The sequence below is a fragment of the Hippocampus guttulatus genome, chromosome 10 (genome assembly GCF_054856545.1).
Source record: "Hippocampus guttulatus isolate MCC_2025c chromosome 10, RoL_Hgut_1.0, whole genome shotgun sequence".
Taxonomy (NCBI): Eukaryota; Metazoa; Chordata; class Actinopteri; order Syngnathiformes; family Syngnathidae; genus Hippocampus; species Hippocampus guttulatus.
The window spans coordinates 9,362,543-9,380,904 of record NC_141270.1 but is presented as its reverse complement, the minus strand read 5'-3'; the positions used below and the strand labels follow the sequence as shown (position 1 = coordinate 9,380,904).

Sequence of the window (18,362 nt, the reverse complement as noted above, 5' to 3'; positions counted from 1 at the left end):
ACACACACACATACACACACATACACACGCAAGAAAGGGTGAGCGAGACAAACATAATCCGATTAGGAGCAATTAGCCGTGAGATTGTGCGACACCAGATGAAAACCTTCCCGCGGTCTGCTACCCACGGCCCGTGGGCCATATGCGATCCGCCAAGCAAATGTAAAATAACATCTAGATTTGTAACAATTTGCTTTCATTATCTGTCATCATTTTAGCACGCCCCCGGAGGTCATTTAATGCCTCGAAAAGGTTGACATCATGGATACTCCCCGAAGTGTGTGTGTGTGTTCATTACTGTGTGTGCGCGTGTGTGTCAGAAAGAGAGAGAGAGGAGGGGGGGGGGCAAGTGGAACCTCCCAGTCAGAGTCCAACCTTTCTTCCCTCCAGAGCAGCACCTCCTTCTCTATCACGCACACACACTGTACGCACGCGCACAAACAGTGCAGTTTTGAAAGGATGCTCCCGCAGCCCACTTCCCAACTTTGACGTCCATGTCGTGCGTGTTGCGATCGGAGCAGGGACTGTTCTTGCTTGTTCGATTGTAAAGTAAAACTCTTGGCAGGATGTTTTACTTCCACTGTCCTCCGCAAATCGACGCCGAGTGCTGTCGCTCCAATACACGTAAGTACATTTTTTTTAAAAGTGTGAAGCATGAAAAATGGGTGTGTCTGTCACTTAGTGTGAGATATTTAGTGCACTGGTGTGACTTTCTTTCCTTGTTCCTGTTACGTTTTTGTTGTGCATGGTTTGCGCTCTGGCGAAATAGAAAATGAAAGAGGATTTTTCCCAGGCACGGATGTTGTGATGCTGACTTTGGTTTCAAAGTCCTTCATGACTCCCCTCAGACTCCAAAACAACGTCAAAGTTTCATCATGTAAATAAAGGCCAAAATCAATCGAGCAATGTTTGCTGTTGCAGATGTTGCACTTAGAATCTATATTTTCCTCGAAAAGAAAATAAATCAGTGCAAATTCTTGTGATTTCTTTTCTTTAATTTCCAAAACGGACATTTAAAACACAAGCATGTGATTTACAAAGTGACTAAACGTATGGAATGTAACTTTTCAGTGAATTCGAGCACTTTTGCAAACCACGCCCCAGCTGACTTTGACGATGGCTTCCTTCGTAGGAAACAGCGGAGAAACAGGACCACGTTCACTTTGCAACAGGTATTGCACATATTCAAACTGGACATACACCGCATTCATCTGTTCACCCCGCAAACCTTCGGGGAATGTATACATATACACTATTTTCTTATTATAAAATTCCAACCTTACTGTTTATTTGAATGACATTATTTGTCGTTTCATTTCATGATTTGGTTATTGTTATTGAAATATGTTTTTGCTTCGTCTTTCGCTTTGTTTTCTTCATCTTGTTGAGGACGTGGTGTTGTGTTTTCACAAATGTGCACATCGTCAAGTATCATTGCTTGCATTGTATTTGTGGTGCAGTTGTTCAAAAAGAAAATCATGGTGGGGGTGGGGAATCATATTTAAGATAATAATCATGCCAATAATTCCAAACTTGGCAGAAAGTTGCTTTCTATGCGTTAAGTGCGGAAGTAAAAAGCTTCATTATATATAAAGCTTCATTTATATACAATATATATATATTGTGTGTGTGTGTGTGTGTGTGTGTGTGTGTGTGTGTGAAACATGCATGCATTTATAGTATGTAAACTGTGTCTATGTTAAATATAGATGTGTAGATATTAGGTAAAAACCTTAAATATTGATTTTATTAACACAAATCAATAATAGCATGCATACATGAATTGTATTCATCATACATAAATTGTATTTATTCAAAATAATGTGAAAATGATATGTACCATATTTTCACATGTTTCTTTTGCATTGCACTTATTTTTTCTGAGTGGCTTTTTATTTTAAAATGTAAGCATGCTTCCTGTTGATAGATAAATGTGTATGCATTCATATTAATATTAATTATTATACATTTAAATTATGTACTACTGATTGTGACGTGTGTGTGTGTGTGTGTGTGTAATTGTGCTCTGGAAGCTGGAAGCCTTGGAGGCGGTCTTTGCCCAGACTCACTACCCAGACGTGTTCACGCGCGAGGAGCTGGCCATGAAGATCAACCTGACCGAGGCCAGGGTGCAGGTGGGTCTCGGCTTCCACTGTGTCGTTATCAACCCTCTAATTTAATAAGGGACCTAACTTTGATTCATCATGCATGATCAGCGGCCTTAATGTTGTTGGGTAATTTGTCAAGTGTGTGTCCATTTCCAAGACAAACGTCAGCATGCAAAAAAACGATCACGTTATGTCACTTCCTGGTTTTTGCATGTAATTGCAAGAGACATAATGGTTGGGTTCATCCCATTTAGCTTCAGGTCCGATAATGGAATCCAGCGTTGTAAATCAGGACACGTCAACAAATTATTCCCCCTAATCCGATAACACATTGCTACCCAGTCAGCAGAGGCATCTGGACCGGATTCGGCATTAAGCTGGCACAGCTGGCCTTGAGTCGGCACTGGCATAATGCATGTGGGCCGAACACGGCCCAAGAGTGGCAAAGGAGGCACTGGCTTGACTCTGGCAAACCAGATGAGGGCCAGTTGTGGAGTGAAGTATTTGGGCCAGAAATCAATTTACAGCCCTGGCCCGTATATGGCCAGCCAGTATTGAGCCACCCTTAAATGCAGTTTCAGATTTATTTTTTCAACACACAGCCTTGTTTTACAATTGCACACCGATGCGGAATTCCATTCATCACTCACACACACACACACACACACACACACACACACACACACGCACCCGCACACGCACACACACGCACGCGAGGTTCAATCAGGCCCGCAGAATAATTTAAAAATTAAAAAAATGCATAAAAGACACAGAATTAATATTTTTAATAAGGTGCAATTCATTGAGTATCCGCTAGTGGACACTGTTTTGACCAGAGAAGAAGACAACAGCAGCCTCAGTCCGTCACTGAGACAGACCCATGACAGCAGACGCTATCAATAGCACTCTCACATTTACACATTCAATAGCACTCTCCTTAGTTTGTAAGGTGTAGGCAGGGATTACATTTAGATTTTATATGCACGTGTAAATGGTTTAAAACTTCCTTTCTTTATAAATCTTGTTTAATCATAAAGTGCATTACTATATTTTTCAAGACCAATTACTTAAAATTCAGTGATGTATAGTAAGGCGTTTTTAGCCAAAAAAAAACGATCATTAAGATATCCTTAATTTGTCCCACACTGGGGAAATTTACAATGGTATAATAAGGCGTTTTTAGCCGACAAAAACGACGATGTGTAGTAAGGTGTTTTTAGCTGAAAAAAAACAACGACCATATATACAGTATAGTAAGGCGTTTTTAGCCGAACCCCCCCCCCCCCTGGCCATGTATAGTAAGGTGTTTTTAGCCGAAAAAAACCGACCATGTATAGAAAGGCGTTTTTAGACGAAAAGAAACTGACCACGTATAGTACGGTGTTTTTAGCCGAAAAAAAACGACCATGTATCAAGTAAGGCGTTTTTAGCCCAAAAAAAAAACGACCATGTATATAGTAAGGAGTTTTTAGCCGAAAAAAACCACCATGTGTAGTAAGGCGTTTTTAGCCTAAATAAAACCGACCATGTATAGTAAGGCGTTTTTAGCTAAAAAAAAAAAAAAGACGTATAGTAAGGTGTTTTTAGCCCCAAAAAAACGACCACGCATAGTCAGGCGTTTTTAGCCCAAAAAAGACCATGTCTCGTAAGCCGTTTTTAGACGAAAAGAAACGAACATGTATAGTAAGGGGTTTTTAGCCGAAAAAACGACCATGTATATAGTAAGGCGTTTTTAGCCGAACCCCCCCCCCCCCCCTGGCCATGTATAGTAAGGTGTTTTTAGCCGAAAAAAACCGACCATGTATAGAAAGGCGTTTTTAGACGAAAAGAAACTGACCACGTATAGTACGGTGTTTTTAGCCGAAAAAAAACGACCATGTATCAAGTAAGGCGTTTTTAGCCCAAAAAAAAAACGACCATGTATATAGTAAGGAGTTTTTAGCCGAAAAAAACGACCATGTGTAGTAAGGCGTTTTTAGCCGGAAAAAAAACGACCATGTATAGTCAGGCGTTTTTAGCCGTAAAAAAGGACCATGTATAGCAAAGCGTTTTTAGCCGAAAAAAATGACCATATATAGTAAGGCGTTTTTAGCCGAAAAAAACGACCATGTATAGTAAGGCGTTTTTAGCCGAAAAAAGCGACCTTGAATAGTAAGGCGTTTTTCGACGAAAAAAACGACCATGAATAGTAAGGCGTTTTAACAAAAAAAACCCCGACCATGTATAGTAAGGTGTTTTTAGCCGAAAAAAACGACCATGTATAGTTTTCCCCAGTGTGGGACAAATAAAGGATATCTTATCTTAAGGCGTTTTTAGCCAAAAAAAACGACCATGTATAGTAAGGCGTTTTTAGCTGAAAAAACCCCCGACCATGTATATAGTAAGGCGTTTTTAGCCGAAAAAAATGACCATGTGTAGTACGGCGTTTTTAGCCGAAATAAAACTGACCATGTAGAGTAAGGTGTTTTTAGACGAAAAAAATGACCAGGTATAGTCAGGCGTTTTTAGCCGCAAAAAACGATCATGTATAGTCAGGCGTTTTTAGCCGGAAAAAACGACCATGTATCGTAAGGCATTTTTAGGCGAAAAAAAACGACCGTGTATAGTAAGGTGTTTTTAGCCGAAAAAAACGACCACGTATAAGAAGGCGTTTTTAGCCGACAAAAACGACCATGTGTAGTAAGGTTTTTTTTGCCGAAAAAAACCCCAACCATATACACACTATAGTAAGGCGTTTTAAGCTGACCCCCCCCCCCCCCATCCCCGGCCATGTATAGTAAGGTGTTTTTAGACGAGAAAAAAAAACGACCATGTATAGTAAGGCGTTTTTAGACGAAAAAAAACGACCATGTATAGTAAGGCGTTTTTCGACAAAAAAAACGACCATGTATAGTAAGGTGTTTTTAGCCGAAAAAAAACGACCGTGTATAGAAAGGCGTTTTTAGACGAAAAAAAATGACCACATAAGGTACGGTGTTTTTAGCTGAAAAAAACCGGCCACGTATAGAAAGGCGTTTTTAGCCCAAAAAAAATGACCATGTATCTAGTAAGGCGTTTTTCGCCCAAAAAAACCCGACCATGTATATAGTAAGGCGTTTTTAGCTGAATAAAAACGACCATGTGTAGTAAGGCGTTTTTAGCCGAAATAAAACCGACCATGTATAGGAAGGCGTTTTTAGCCAAAAAAAACGACCATGTATAGTAAGGCGTTTTTAGCCCAAAAAAATGACCACGTAAAGTAAGGCGTTTTTGGCCGAAAAAAACGACCATGAATAGTAAGGCGTTTTTAGACAAAAAAAACGACCATGTATAGTAAGGCGTTTTTAGCTTCCACTGTCCTCCGCAAATCGACGCCGAGTGCTGTCGCTCCAATACACGTAAGTACATTTTTTTTAAAAGTGTGAAGCATGAAAAATGGGTGTGTCTGTCACTTAGTGTGAGATATTTAGTGCATGGTCGAATTTTCGGCTAAAAACGCCTTCCTATACATGGTCGTTTTTTTTCATCTAAAAACGCCTTACTATAGATGGTCGTTTTTTTCGTCTAAAAATGCCTTACTATACATGGTCGTTTTTTTCGGATTAAAACGCCTGACTATACATGGTCGTTTTTTTCGGCTAAAAACGCCTGACTATACATGGTCATTTCTTTTGTCTAAAAACGCCTTACTACACATGGTCGTTTTTTCGGCTAAAAACGCCTTACTATACATGGTCGAATTTTCGGCTAAAAACGCCTTCCTATACATGGTCGTTTTTTTTCATCTAAAAACGCCTTACTATAGATGGTCATTTTTTTCGTCTAAAAACGCCTTACTATACATGGTCGTTTTTTTCATCTAAAAACGCCTTACTATACATGGTCGTTTTTTTCGTCTAAAAATGCCTTACTATACATGGTCGTTTTTTTCGGATTAAAACGCCTGACTATACATGGTCGTTTTTTTCGGCTAAAAGCGCCTGACTATACATGGTCATTTCTTTTGTCTAAAAACGCCTTACTACACATGGTCGTTTTTTTCGGCTAAAAACGCCTTACTATACATGGTCGTTTTTTCATCTAAAAACGCCTTACTATACATGGTCTTTTTTTTCAGTTAAAAACGCCTTACTATACATGGTCGTTTTTTTTCGTCTAAAAACGCCTTACTGTACATGGTCGTTTTTTTCGGCTAAAAACGCCTTGCTATACATGGTCGTTTTTTTTCGGCTAAAAACGCCTTCTATGCATGGTCTTTTTTTTGTCTAAAAACGCCTTACAATACATGGTAGTTGTTTTCGGCTAAAAAAGCCTTACTGTACATGGTGTTTTTTTCCCGCTAAAAACGCCTTCCTATACATGGTCGTTTTTTTCTGCTAAAAACGCCTTACTATACATGGTCTTTTTTTTGTTGTCTAAAAACACCTTACTATACATGGGCGTTCTTTCGGCTAAAAACGCCTTACTATACATGGTCGTTTTTTTCGTCTAAAAACGCCTTACTATACATGGTCGTTTTTTTTCGGCTAAAAACGCCTTAGTATTCATGGTCCTTTTTTCTCGGCTAAAAACGCCTTAGTATTCATGGTCGTTTTTTTCGGCTAAAAACACCTTACTCTACATGGTCGTTTTTTTTCCGCTAAAAACGCCTTATTGTACATGGTCTTTGTTTTTGTCTAAAAACGCCTTACTATACATGGTCGTTTTTTTTCGGCTAAAAACACCCTACTATTCATGGTCGTTTTTTTCGGCTCAAAACGCCTTACTATTCATGGTCGTTTTTTTCGGCTCAAAACACCTTACTATTCATGGTCGTTTTTTTCGTCTAAAAACGCCTTATTATACATGGTCGGTTTTTTTTCAGCTAAAAACGCCTTACTATACATGGTCGTTTTTTTTGTCTAAAAACGCCTTACTATACATGGTCTTTTTTTTCGGCTAAAAACTCCTTACTGTACATGGTCGTTTTTTTCCCAGCTAAAAACGCCTTACTATACATGGTCGTTTTTTTCGTCTAAAAACACCTTACTGTACATGGTGTTTTTTTTCGGCTAAAAATGCCTTACTATACATGGTCTTTTTTTTCGGCTAAAAATGCCTTACTATACATGGTCTTTTTTTTGTCTAAAAACGCCTTACAATACATGGTAGTTGTTTTCGGCTAAAAAAGCCTTACTGTACATGGTGTTTTTTTCCCGCTAAAAACGCCTTCCTATACATGGTCGTTTTTTTCTGCTAAAAACGCCTTACTATACATGGTCTTTTTTTTGTTGTCTAAAAACGCCTTACTATACATGGGCGTTCTTTCGGCTAAAAACGCCTTACTATACATGGTCGTTTTTTTAGTCTAAAAACGCCTTACAATACATGGTATTTTTTTCGGCTAAAAACGCCTTACTAAAGATGGTCTTTTTTTTCGGCTAAAAACGCCTTACTATACATGGTCGTTTTTTCGGATAAAAATGCATTACTATACACTGTCGTTTTTTTGGCTAAAAACGCCTTACTATACACTGTCGTTTTTTTGGCTAAAAACGCCTTACTATACATGGTCTTTTTTTTTTCATCTAAAAACGCCTTCCTGTACATGGCCGTTTTTTCGGCTAAAAACGCCTTACTATACATGGTCGTTTTTTTCGGATAAAAACACCTTACTCTACATGGTCGTTTTTTTCGGCTAAAAACGCCTTATTGTACATGGTCTTTGTTTTTGTCTAAAAACGCCTTACTATACATGGTCGTTTTTTTTCGGCTAAAAACACCCTACTATTCATGGTCGTTTTTTTCGGCTCAAAACGCCTTACTATTCATGGTCGTTTTTTTCGGCTCAAAACACCTTACTATTCATGGTCGTTTTTTTCGTCTAAAAACGCCTTATTATACATGGTCGGGTTTTTTTCAGCTAAAAACGCCTTACTATACATGGTCTTTTTTTTCGGCTAAAAACTCCTTACTGTACATGGTCGTTTTTTTCCCAGCTAAAAACGCCTTACTATACATGGTCGTTTTTTTCGTCTAAAAACACCTTACTGTACATGGTGTTTTTTTTCGGCTAAAAATGCCTTACTATACATGGTCTTTTTTTTCGGCTAAAAATGCCTTACTATACATGGTCTTTTTTTTGTCTAAAAACGCCTTACAATACATGGTAGTTGTTTTCGGCTAAAAAAGCCTTACTGTACATGGTGTTTTTTTCCCGCTAAAAACGCCTTCCTATACATGGTCGTTTTTTTCTGCTAAAAACGCCTTACTATACATGGTCTTTTTTTTGTTGTCTAAAAACGCCTTACTATACATGGACGTTCTTTCGGCTAAAAACGCCTTACTATACATGGTCGTTTTTTTAGTCTAAAAACGCCTTACAATACATGGTATTTTTTTCGGCTAAAAACGCCTTACTAAAGATGGTCTTTTTTTTCGGCTAAAAACGCCTTACTATACATGGTCGTTTTTTCGGATAAAAATGCATTACTATACACTGTCGTTTTTTTGGCTAAAAACGCCTTACTATACATGGTCTTTTTTTTTTCATCTAAAAACGCCTTCCTGTACATGGCCGTTTTTTCGGCTAAAAACGCCTTACTATACATGGTCGTTTTTTTCGGATAAAAACGCCTTACTATACATGGTCGTTTTTTTTTTGGGCTAAAAACGCCTTACTATACCGTACATGGTCGTTTTTTTTCCGTCTACAAACGCCTTTCTATACATGGTCGTTTTTTCGTCTAAAAACGCCTTTCTATACATGTTCGTTTTTTCGTCTAAAAACGCCTTACTATACATGGTCGCTTTTTTCGGCTAAAAACGCCTTACTATACATGGTCGCTTTTTTCGGCTTAAAACGCCTTACTATACATGGTCGCTTTTTTCGGCCAAATACGCCTTACTATACATGGTCTTTTTTTTCCGGCTAAAATTACCTTACTTTACATGGTCATTTTTTTTGGGCTAAAAACGCCTTAATATACATGGTCATTTTTTTTCGGCTATAAACGCCTTACTATATATACATGGTCGTTTTTTCGCCTAAAAATGCCTTACTATACTGGTCGTTTTTTCGGCTAAAAACGCCTTACTATACATGGTCGTTTTTGACGCAAAAAATTCCTTACAATGCATTGTCGTTTTTTTGGGGCTAAAAATGCCTTATTATACATGGTTGTTTTTTCGGCTAAAAACGCCTTACTATACATGGTTGTTTTTTTTTATCTAAAAACGCCTTACTATACATGTTTGGTTTTTTTCATCTAAAAACGCCTTACTATACATGGTCATTTTTTACGTTTAAAAACGCCTTACTATAAATGGGGGTTTTTTTTCTGCCAAAAACGCCTTACTATACATGGTCTTTTTTTTCGGCTAAAAACACCTTCCTATAATGGTCGTTTTTTACGGCTCAAAACGCCTAACGACACATGGTCGTTTTTTTGGGCTAAAAACACCTTACTATTCATGGTTGTTTTTTTCGTCGAAAAACGCCTTACTTCACATGGTCGTTTTTTTTGGCTAAAAACGCCTTGCTATACATGGTCGTTTTTCTCGGCTAAAAACGGCTCATCGTTCACTTCAAAGATGTCATGGAGACAGGAGAAGACAAGAGGACATGAAGAGCGCAACAATTTGATGGACAGAAAAATACTGTTCAAGAGTAAGCTGCATCTCCAATCTGTTAAATAAAGAAAAGTGCATTTTTCCAGTGTATGTGGAGTTATATGTGAGGTTCACAAATTATGACAATAAACATATATTTTTATCACAGTCGTTTTTGAGACTTTTTTTTTAATGTGGGTCAAATATGGCTCATGAAAGATGTGGCTTAGTTGAGGTTGAATTCAGGCTGATATCAGGAACCTGTTCTGGTCCAGCGTCGGGCCGGAGTAGGGCCAGATATGGTTTTACAATGCGGCTCAGATCTGGGCCGAATGCGGCCCACTGCAGGACCGTCATTCATTGAGGTATGTGGGCCGAGTGTACGTGCCGTGTCTGCCCCAGAGCTGGGCCAGACCAATTTTGCTGACTGGGTATTATTCAATCTGTGCGACCAGGGATATTAAAGTTGCATTATTATTGGGAAATAAATGTCATTTCTGGTCCAGTGTTGTCCCCCCCACCCTCCTTCCATCCTTCCTCCCGTTTTTTGTTGAGTGTCAATGGGACTCCCCTGCATTAAGAGCACGCTGCAAATGGAGATGAATGGAGCAATTATAGGCCATTGAGAGAGGTGGTGGCGGTGGGGGTGTGCGATTCGCATTGGGTGGGGGGTGGGGGGCTTGACTTGTAGCAGGAAGGTGCAGGGGTGAGATAAGTCTGTCGGCTGAATTGTTGTCCCGTCTGCATGTTTGCTCGGCCTTGTTGACATGACACAATGGAGAGGTAACCTCCATTCATTGGCACGGCATGATTAATGCCCGCTCGAATGTGCTCCTAATCGAATGTGATGTTGTCAAACAATCCCTAAATGGGCAAATAAACGACTTCATGGCCGCCTCTCTCGGGCTGCACAACTGTCAGTGGGAAGTCATTAAAATATGATAATGAAAAATGGCTCAATTAAATGTTCTTATAGGCTATGACCTTCATTCGATAAAGATACCGCCACTACTTGTTCTCACACGTGCTGGCTACAACTTTTGCATCTTGACTGCGCATGCTGCTGCAATTTGACAGACGTGACGAATGTGACACACTAAACTCAAACAGCTACGACAACAAATGACATATTTGACAAATACTTGTCACACAGTGCACAGCCATCTTTCTAACTGAATCATGTTGCTCGGTGAACATCCACCATGTGCCCATTACATGCTAACATGAGCCAAAAAATGTCGTTTATTTTTTTGTGTATGTTGATCTTGACTAATTAGTCCACTATCAAATTGATATTTGACATACTTGTTGTACCATCCAAAGTATTATTTATATTTAACATACGCCACACCACATTGCCTATACTTGACCCATTTGTACAATGGACTAAATAGCTTTGATATGACTTACTCAGATACCACACTAAACTGCCTATATTGGACATACCTACTCACATAATAAACTATAAATATTATATTTGGCGTACAACATTACGTATATGTGACAGACTACTCATTTGGCATACATACATATATTAAATAAAAAAAAATATATATACAGTATATATATACATACATACTATATTTACAACGTAATTTAATTCAAAACCCGAATAGCATATACTGTAAGCAATATGTTTTCTAGTCATGTTGTAACTGTTAGGCAGTGACTGAATAATTCCTTTAAAATATATATATATATATTGGTGTGTTGGATCAAAAGCTGGCGGGGTCTAATCGGATCCACGGGTCATAAGTTACCCACCCCTGTGGACGCGTTGTACAGTAACAGTCGTTTTAAGTCTTTACATGATCAGAAAGTCATTGATTGTGTCACTGCAGGTTTGGTTTCAAAACCGGCGGGCCAAGTGGAGGAAGACGGAACGAGGAAGCACGGACTCAGAAGGAGGCAAAGAGCACCTGAGCGAGGCCGCTCCTCCGGCACGCGGCATCAACTCTCAGTCGCCGGTGGAGCCCAGCAGGAAGCACAAAGAACCGCTGGACATGCAACAGAGGTGAGATCAGAACAACGCGATCAAAAGCCCGACGTTGCCTTTAAACCCGTCGCATTTAAGCACGGAATCAAACTGGATCAACACCAAATTGTACGCTTGATCCACATCCTGCATATACAAGCATTTTCTCTTGTAGCGTCATGCATTATTAAACTGGGAAATGACTGTAAAGTCGCTTTGTTTAGGAAAACGTCTTCGCTCTGCACTAAAATGTAATTAGTTGTCAGTGGATGATCTATACAAAATGAGTTCACTAGTAGTCGCTGCATTATATTTTTAGCTGGTCGCTCTTTTATATAGACCATATTTCAGAAAAAAAAAATGGAAAGGGGGAATTTATTTACTCAACTGCAGATGGGGACAGCTGCCTATTTAGACGGAGGCCGCGTTTGTTTGATCACCTCAAACAACATTCCGGTGACATGACAATGTTCAGTACAGGTCAAATTTAAAAAAATAAAAATGACTCATGGAGAAATGGAGTAAAATGGCAAGAGCAAAGGCAGCCTGAACAAATATTTCCTGCATCTCCCCCCCGGCACAGCGATGTGGATGTCCACTACATTGTACAAAGTCGACAGAACGCTACTGTTGTTAAAGGTCGAACATTCACCGAATCATCTCATCTTTAATACTGTGCAAAGTATTAATTTCCTTTATTTGCCTTGCTGTTGCTGTTTTGGTGAGCAACAGATTTCGAAAGGGTTCAACAGTCAACTCTTTCATGTCTGTGTGTGAACATTGGCGTCGATGAAACGACATAGTTAGTTATCCAGGCCAGCGAGGTCTTTTCTTCTGACCCCTAAACACTCTCAGAATCACTGGCATACATTTACAACATAAATTCTCTTGTTTCATGAAATTGTATACATTTATTGTCTTTGTTTCGTCGCATTTCACGACGCTCCACCGCTTCCAGTATGCATGTGTGCTTGACTTTTTTTTTTCCTCGTCTAATCAGATTTCAACCTTGATGTGCCGCCATGTCAATATAATTTTCCCAAACCCTTCAGAATCCGTAATTCTGACCATTGCAACTGACACTAAATGAACAATGTGACACTTTCTTTCAAATTCAAATCCAGCAAACAACCACCCGAAAAAAAACCAAACACTGGCTCCCCTTCTTACAAATGGCTTTCTAGTTAAACTATGTGAAAAACAAAAGACCAAAAAAAAAGGAGGGCACACGACGGGCACCGCTTGGTCCATTTGTCACTTCCACGCATTTTTCATCCTTGTACAGTGTACGGCATTTTTATTTGATTTGAATGTTTTCTATAATCGTGACTTGACAGTGGTGGTATTCGAGGTGGACTGAGTCGGCTCGGTCTCTACTGAAGTCTCAGCTACCAAATGCCAGTGAGACTAGAAAATGGATGCTGGATGGATGTAATCGGACACTTCACATTAATAATGAAGTTGAGAAACAACAACATAAGACACATTTTTTTGCATGTAAAGTATTTCACCGAGTATGCATATGAAAGTGTGTGTTACCTGGAGATTCTTTGTTTTGGGCAGTATGAACAGGCCGGTGGGTCCCGGTGGTCCCTTCTTTCCATCGTGTCTACCAGGGACCCTCCTCAACTCCGCCACTTATGCTCAGGCGCTCTCTCAGGTCGCCACTTTGAAAGGTGATCCTCATCACAACAACGATCATCGAAATTCCGATCGTCAGCATTCCACAATGTTGAACGCGTTTGCCTTTCAGGTAACGCTTTGTGTTCCTGCTGCGTTTCGGACCCCATGGGCTTGTCCTTCCTGCCTCCCTACGGTTGCCAGGGCAACCGGACAGCCAGCGTGGCCGCCCTCCGCATGAAGGCCCGCGAGCACTCCGAGGCCGTGCTGCAGTCGGCCAACCTGCTCGGCGGCACCGCCGCCGCCGCCTCGGCGTCCGGGGCGGGCATGGTGAGGCCCCCCGCGGGTGCTCCGGCGCAGGCGGAAGCAGGCGGGACGAGAGGCGGGGACGCCTCCAGCCCCAACCTGACCTCGAAGCTGATGGGGAGCGTCCCGGAGAAGCACCCTCATTGCTCCAACAAGGACGGCGTGGAGAAGAAGTGAGTGTGTGGACAACACCCGAGTGACAGCTGAGGGCTCGTCGAAGCGCAGCAATGGAGCGTGCACGAGATCTAACTATTTATTGGACTCTTTTGAAGAATTGATATTACCGTTTGTGACAAACATACGGGGGAACTTGTTGACCTCACGAATGCACACACATTGGGATCCGTTTTGCTGCACTCTTTGATGGACCAATGCAGTTAAGTCCGAGATGATTCAAACGCTGGACACATTTTGAGGTAAAGTGTTGAAAATGGGCTTGTAAATGACATCCGATTGTTACAATGATGATTATTATTCATACCCTTTCTCTTGTTGCATGCGCATTCAGTGTTCGAAATGTAAAGTGGAATAGAATATTCTCAGTTTCACCAAAATCGATAGCATACGGCATATGAATCATTTTTAGAAAAACAAAAGCTACTACCGGTATTTTTCATTGACATTTCAAGCACAATTAGCTGCACCATTTCATGTTTCCGGATAAATTTCTGGAATAATCTACAGAAAGGATTTTCAATTACCGGTTTGGGAAACGAAACGGTTTTGCGGACAGCCGTCAGACGACCTAAAATATTATTTGAGTCACTTTGAGACTATAATCTTCATTTCATTTTTTGAATTGACTCATTTAATTCTTTATCAGTATTTATTTGTACGTGGAGTTTCAAGCTACATTTGCTGGGTTTTACTTTGGCGGGAAGCCTTGAGCGAGAACATTATTAAGACCTAAACACTCCTTATGCAGGTATTGACAAAGTGCATTCTGGTAGAATTAGGGGGGAAAAAAATCATCTTACAGCCTTTTACCACTTTCTGGTGTCTTTCCCAGCTAAAATATAAATAGCCAATATCTAATTGATTGAATAAAAATGTATACGTGTATGAATCATTTGGGGGTTAACTGTACAGTAGATATAAAAAGTCTACACACCCCTGTTCAAATGCCATTTGTTTCCCCCCCCCCCCAAAAAAAAAAGACCAAGATAAATCCTTAAAGAATTCTTTCCACCATTAATGTGCATGGCCTGTACAGCTCAAATTATTATTCTTTTTTCGAGAGCAGTAAAAATAAAGAACTTGGAGAATGTGGTTGCACAAGTATGCGCACCCTCTTTGAACTGGGAATGTGGTTGTGTTTACGATGTGATGAACCCACGTGAAGTTCTGATGTGAAGTTTGCGGAAAATGTTGACGCTTTCTAGTGGAAGTCTGAAGGTTTTGTGCAAATACGAATTGTTATTTGCAATTAATAATAATTCACAATAATTCACTTCACTAAAGGTTGACTAAAGGTCCTTCCTTGGTCCAGCTGAAGAAAAAGTGAGCTGTCTCTCATTTGAGTTTGAATTGAATTCTGAACACAACCACAGCGATAGTTAAGAGGGAGTGTACACAACAACCGAGTCGTTCATATGACTTTGCGCTCAAAGATTTCTTTTTTAAAATTAACTTAAGCAGAGGTTGTATTGCAAGTTGCATCAATGGTGAAAAAACATTTTGAAATCATTAATCTTGTCTGCTTTTTATAATGTCACAAAAATCTGGCAGTCAAACAGGGGTGTGTAGACTTTTTATATTCACCCCATGTGTTACTTCCAGGAATAGCCAATGGATAATGTGAATATGCCACTTCAGTGGGCCCATGCTTACTTATTGTAAATGTTGATGCATGTAAAGAGTAACTTCACGGCAGCGTTTTTGCTGCCTTTTTGTGTGTGTGTGTGTGTATTTCCACAAATCAATCATCGTTGATCTTGAAGTGAACGTGCACTTTAATCAAAGACAGTAATATCCAATCAGCCGTCATCAGCGGAACTGTGTCCACGTGCCAGTCGAGGGGAAGTGAAAAGCAGCCCGGGTGTCTCTCTCTTTTGTTAGCGCGATGACCGACAGACAGCCAACACAGCTCGGCTGCCGTTGTGACATGTTCTTGAAAACAATTTAACATGTAGGCGCTCATGTTGCTCTCACTGCAGCCATCTGTTCTTATCCATTATTTAGCAGCTCATCTTGAAAGCCCGCAGAGCATCGCACCCGATGTTTATCATTCATTTACTTGGAGGAATCTTCTTCTTGCCTCTTAATAAAGCCCATTAAATGTGATCATCTCAGCGTATTCGTGGTCCACTTGAACAAGATGACCTCACATAACAGCCGATGTCTACTGTATTAATTATTATGATGATTTGATCACTTCCTCCCTCCCCGTGATGGAACAGATCCCCATCCTGGAGGATTTTCAGGAAATGACTTTTGATAAGTCAATAACACAATTAAGTCAACTGCACACACATTATCGTGAATAATTGATGAGAAATTATGTATTACCGTGAAGTAGAGCTTCAATAATTGATGAAGTGACACCCTGCTGAGACAAGGGGAAGAGAGCTCACGTCAAAAGTGTTGTCACATTGTACATGGCGACGGCGCATCTGTGTGCAGGTTTCAAATGCATCGACCAATCAAGCCGGTCGGTGGGTCGTCTCTAATTGCTTTTCTTTAAAAAAAAAAAAGAAGAATATTCAAGTCAAAGGAGAGATACAAATTTGTGCATGTGTTTGTCATACTTCTATGACTATAAATCAAAATTATATAAATAAATAACCACAATAATACTAAGTGAAGAAAAAATGCAAATGATAAATTACTGAGCATAATATATATTTACATATACACACACACACACACACACGCATTATGGCGGCTACTATCCTGATAGAAATGGTTTTTAAAAAAAGTCATGGAGAGTGGCATGGCAGCTAATATCCTGAAACAAATGGTTAAAAAAAAAGCACCAATCTGTACATCGCAATCCAATTCCATTCTCACAAAAGATGTAGAAAAACACATTACGGCTTCCCAAAAATTGAATACAGTTGCTGTGGAATTGAACCATTACAAGCCAAAACAAAGCGTGCTGGAGTTGTAATGACTCCGATCATCATTAAGTTCTGCCCGTAATTCCCGGCTTTAATATTTCATAAAGAAGTCAAGTTGGTGTTGACATTCAGCGGCAGCATGTGGCATCATTGATGATTGTACAAGTCGTTGTGTGTTGCATTGTTATATCAAATTAGTTGGAGAGGAGCCAGAAAAGCAGACAAACATGGGAAGAATGTGGCTGATAGAAGCTCTTACATTGCAGTTAATGGCCTTTTGTTGCAGTAATGAAATATTTTTGCAGACATGTGGTCAAATGTGTTCTGAAACCACACACACACACACGCGCACACACACACACACACACACACACACACACACACACACACACACACACACACACACACACACACGCATCACCCGAACTGACAGTACAGTTCATGATGCAGAGTCCATCTCAGGGGCTAGAAACTACCCGCTCTATATTACCATGTCTGCTTTTAATTCCTGCACCAGACCTGATCAATAACCCAATCAATTAGGATCAATTAAGATCATCTCTGAATTGTGGTATTCCAAACGAAGCAGATTTTAATGCTGCAGCCACTAATGTGCAGGTGGGCCGTGTGCCACTCTAGCTCATTTCTTCTTACTCAGCAAGCTGAGGGCCTCCCAGTCAACATTTGAGATCAATGATCAAACTGAAAACATTTGCAACAAAATCAGATGAAATGTACACTTGGACTAAGAAATATGAAGATTGGGGTCTTTGATTGGAATTTTTCCACTAGAGAGAACTAGTGTGCAGGACTCTTCTGCCTCCAAATAGCACACATTAGGTTAAGGAAACACACACACACACACACACACACAAAATATAAATATAATAGAAATATGATTTTATGATATATAGGTGTATAGACTGTATATTAATGTGTTATAACAATATTTCATAACATATCACTAATATGTATTATAATCATATAGAATGATAAGAATATTAAATGTGCTCTTAATTTATTATTATATTTTATATTAAAAGGTAATACCATGAATAGTCCTTCTATGTCAATTAAATAAAGCTAAAGAACATATGATAAAAATAGACACTGTATTGTACATGTGTGTCTTTTTTTGGGGGGGGGGGGGAAGTTAACATCCGGATTAACTTTAAAGAACACAACAGAACATTGTCAGTGATCTCAAAACAAAATGTTTTATGGGAGGAAAAAAAGATGAATTAGATAGATGCCTTTTTGTGACTCTTCCAGTGTTTTTGCTGTGACCTGCTGTTAACATTCTGACATGCTAAGCACAGTCGCCACCTCCCCGTTTGAAGCATCTTGATAGTGAGGTCTTGTTTATCAATTGTTAGGTGCAGTGTTAAGGCTGAGGATGTCAAAATATGGCCGACGTGTTGAAGAGGACTGTTGGAATACCAATTCTAACTGAACTTTGCTGGTTGGATTCTTATTAGAAAACAGCAAGTTGGGCCAAAAGTATAAACACATTGAACCCATCAAAAATGTTTTCAAATTAAGTTCACTTGGCTGTAAAAGGTTACAATGCAATTAAACGAGCATCCCGAAATCTCACCCAAAAACCAAATCTTTCTCACATTTTGTGCCTTGTGTGCATGTTTGTAATTCTTGAATGTCCTATTTTGAAACTCACTTGTGGTGGTGAAAGGCTAAAGGCTAAATCCCCTAACAGCCCACATCCAA

At 39.7% G+C, this 18,362-nt stretch overlaps 1 protein-coding gene across 1 annotated transcript; it reads left to right on the top strand.

The window, feature by feature from the left end:
• The first annotated feature begins 426 nt into the window (after positions 1-426).
• Positions 427-16,161, top strand: drgx (dorsal root ganglia homeobox). Its single transcript, XM_086122117.1, has 6 exons — positions 427-624; positions 1,072-1,172; positions 2,034-2,135; positions 11,519-11,691; positions 13,216-13,328; positions 13,406-16,161. Exons 1-6 carry the CDS (start codon positions 567-569, stop codon positions 13,753-13,755), a joined length of 897 nt encoding a protein of 298 aa, XP_085978243.1. The 5' UTR covers positions 427-566; the 3' UTR covers positions 13,756-16,161.
• Positions 16,162-18,362: the final 2,201 nt, after the last annotated feature.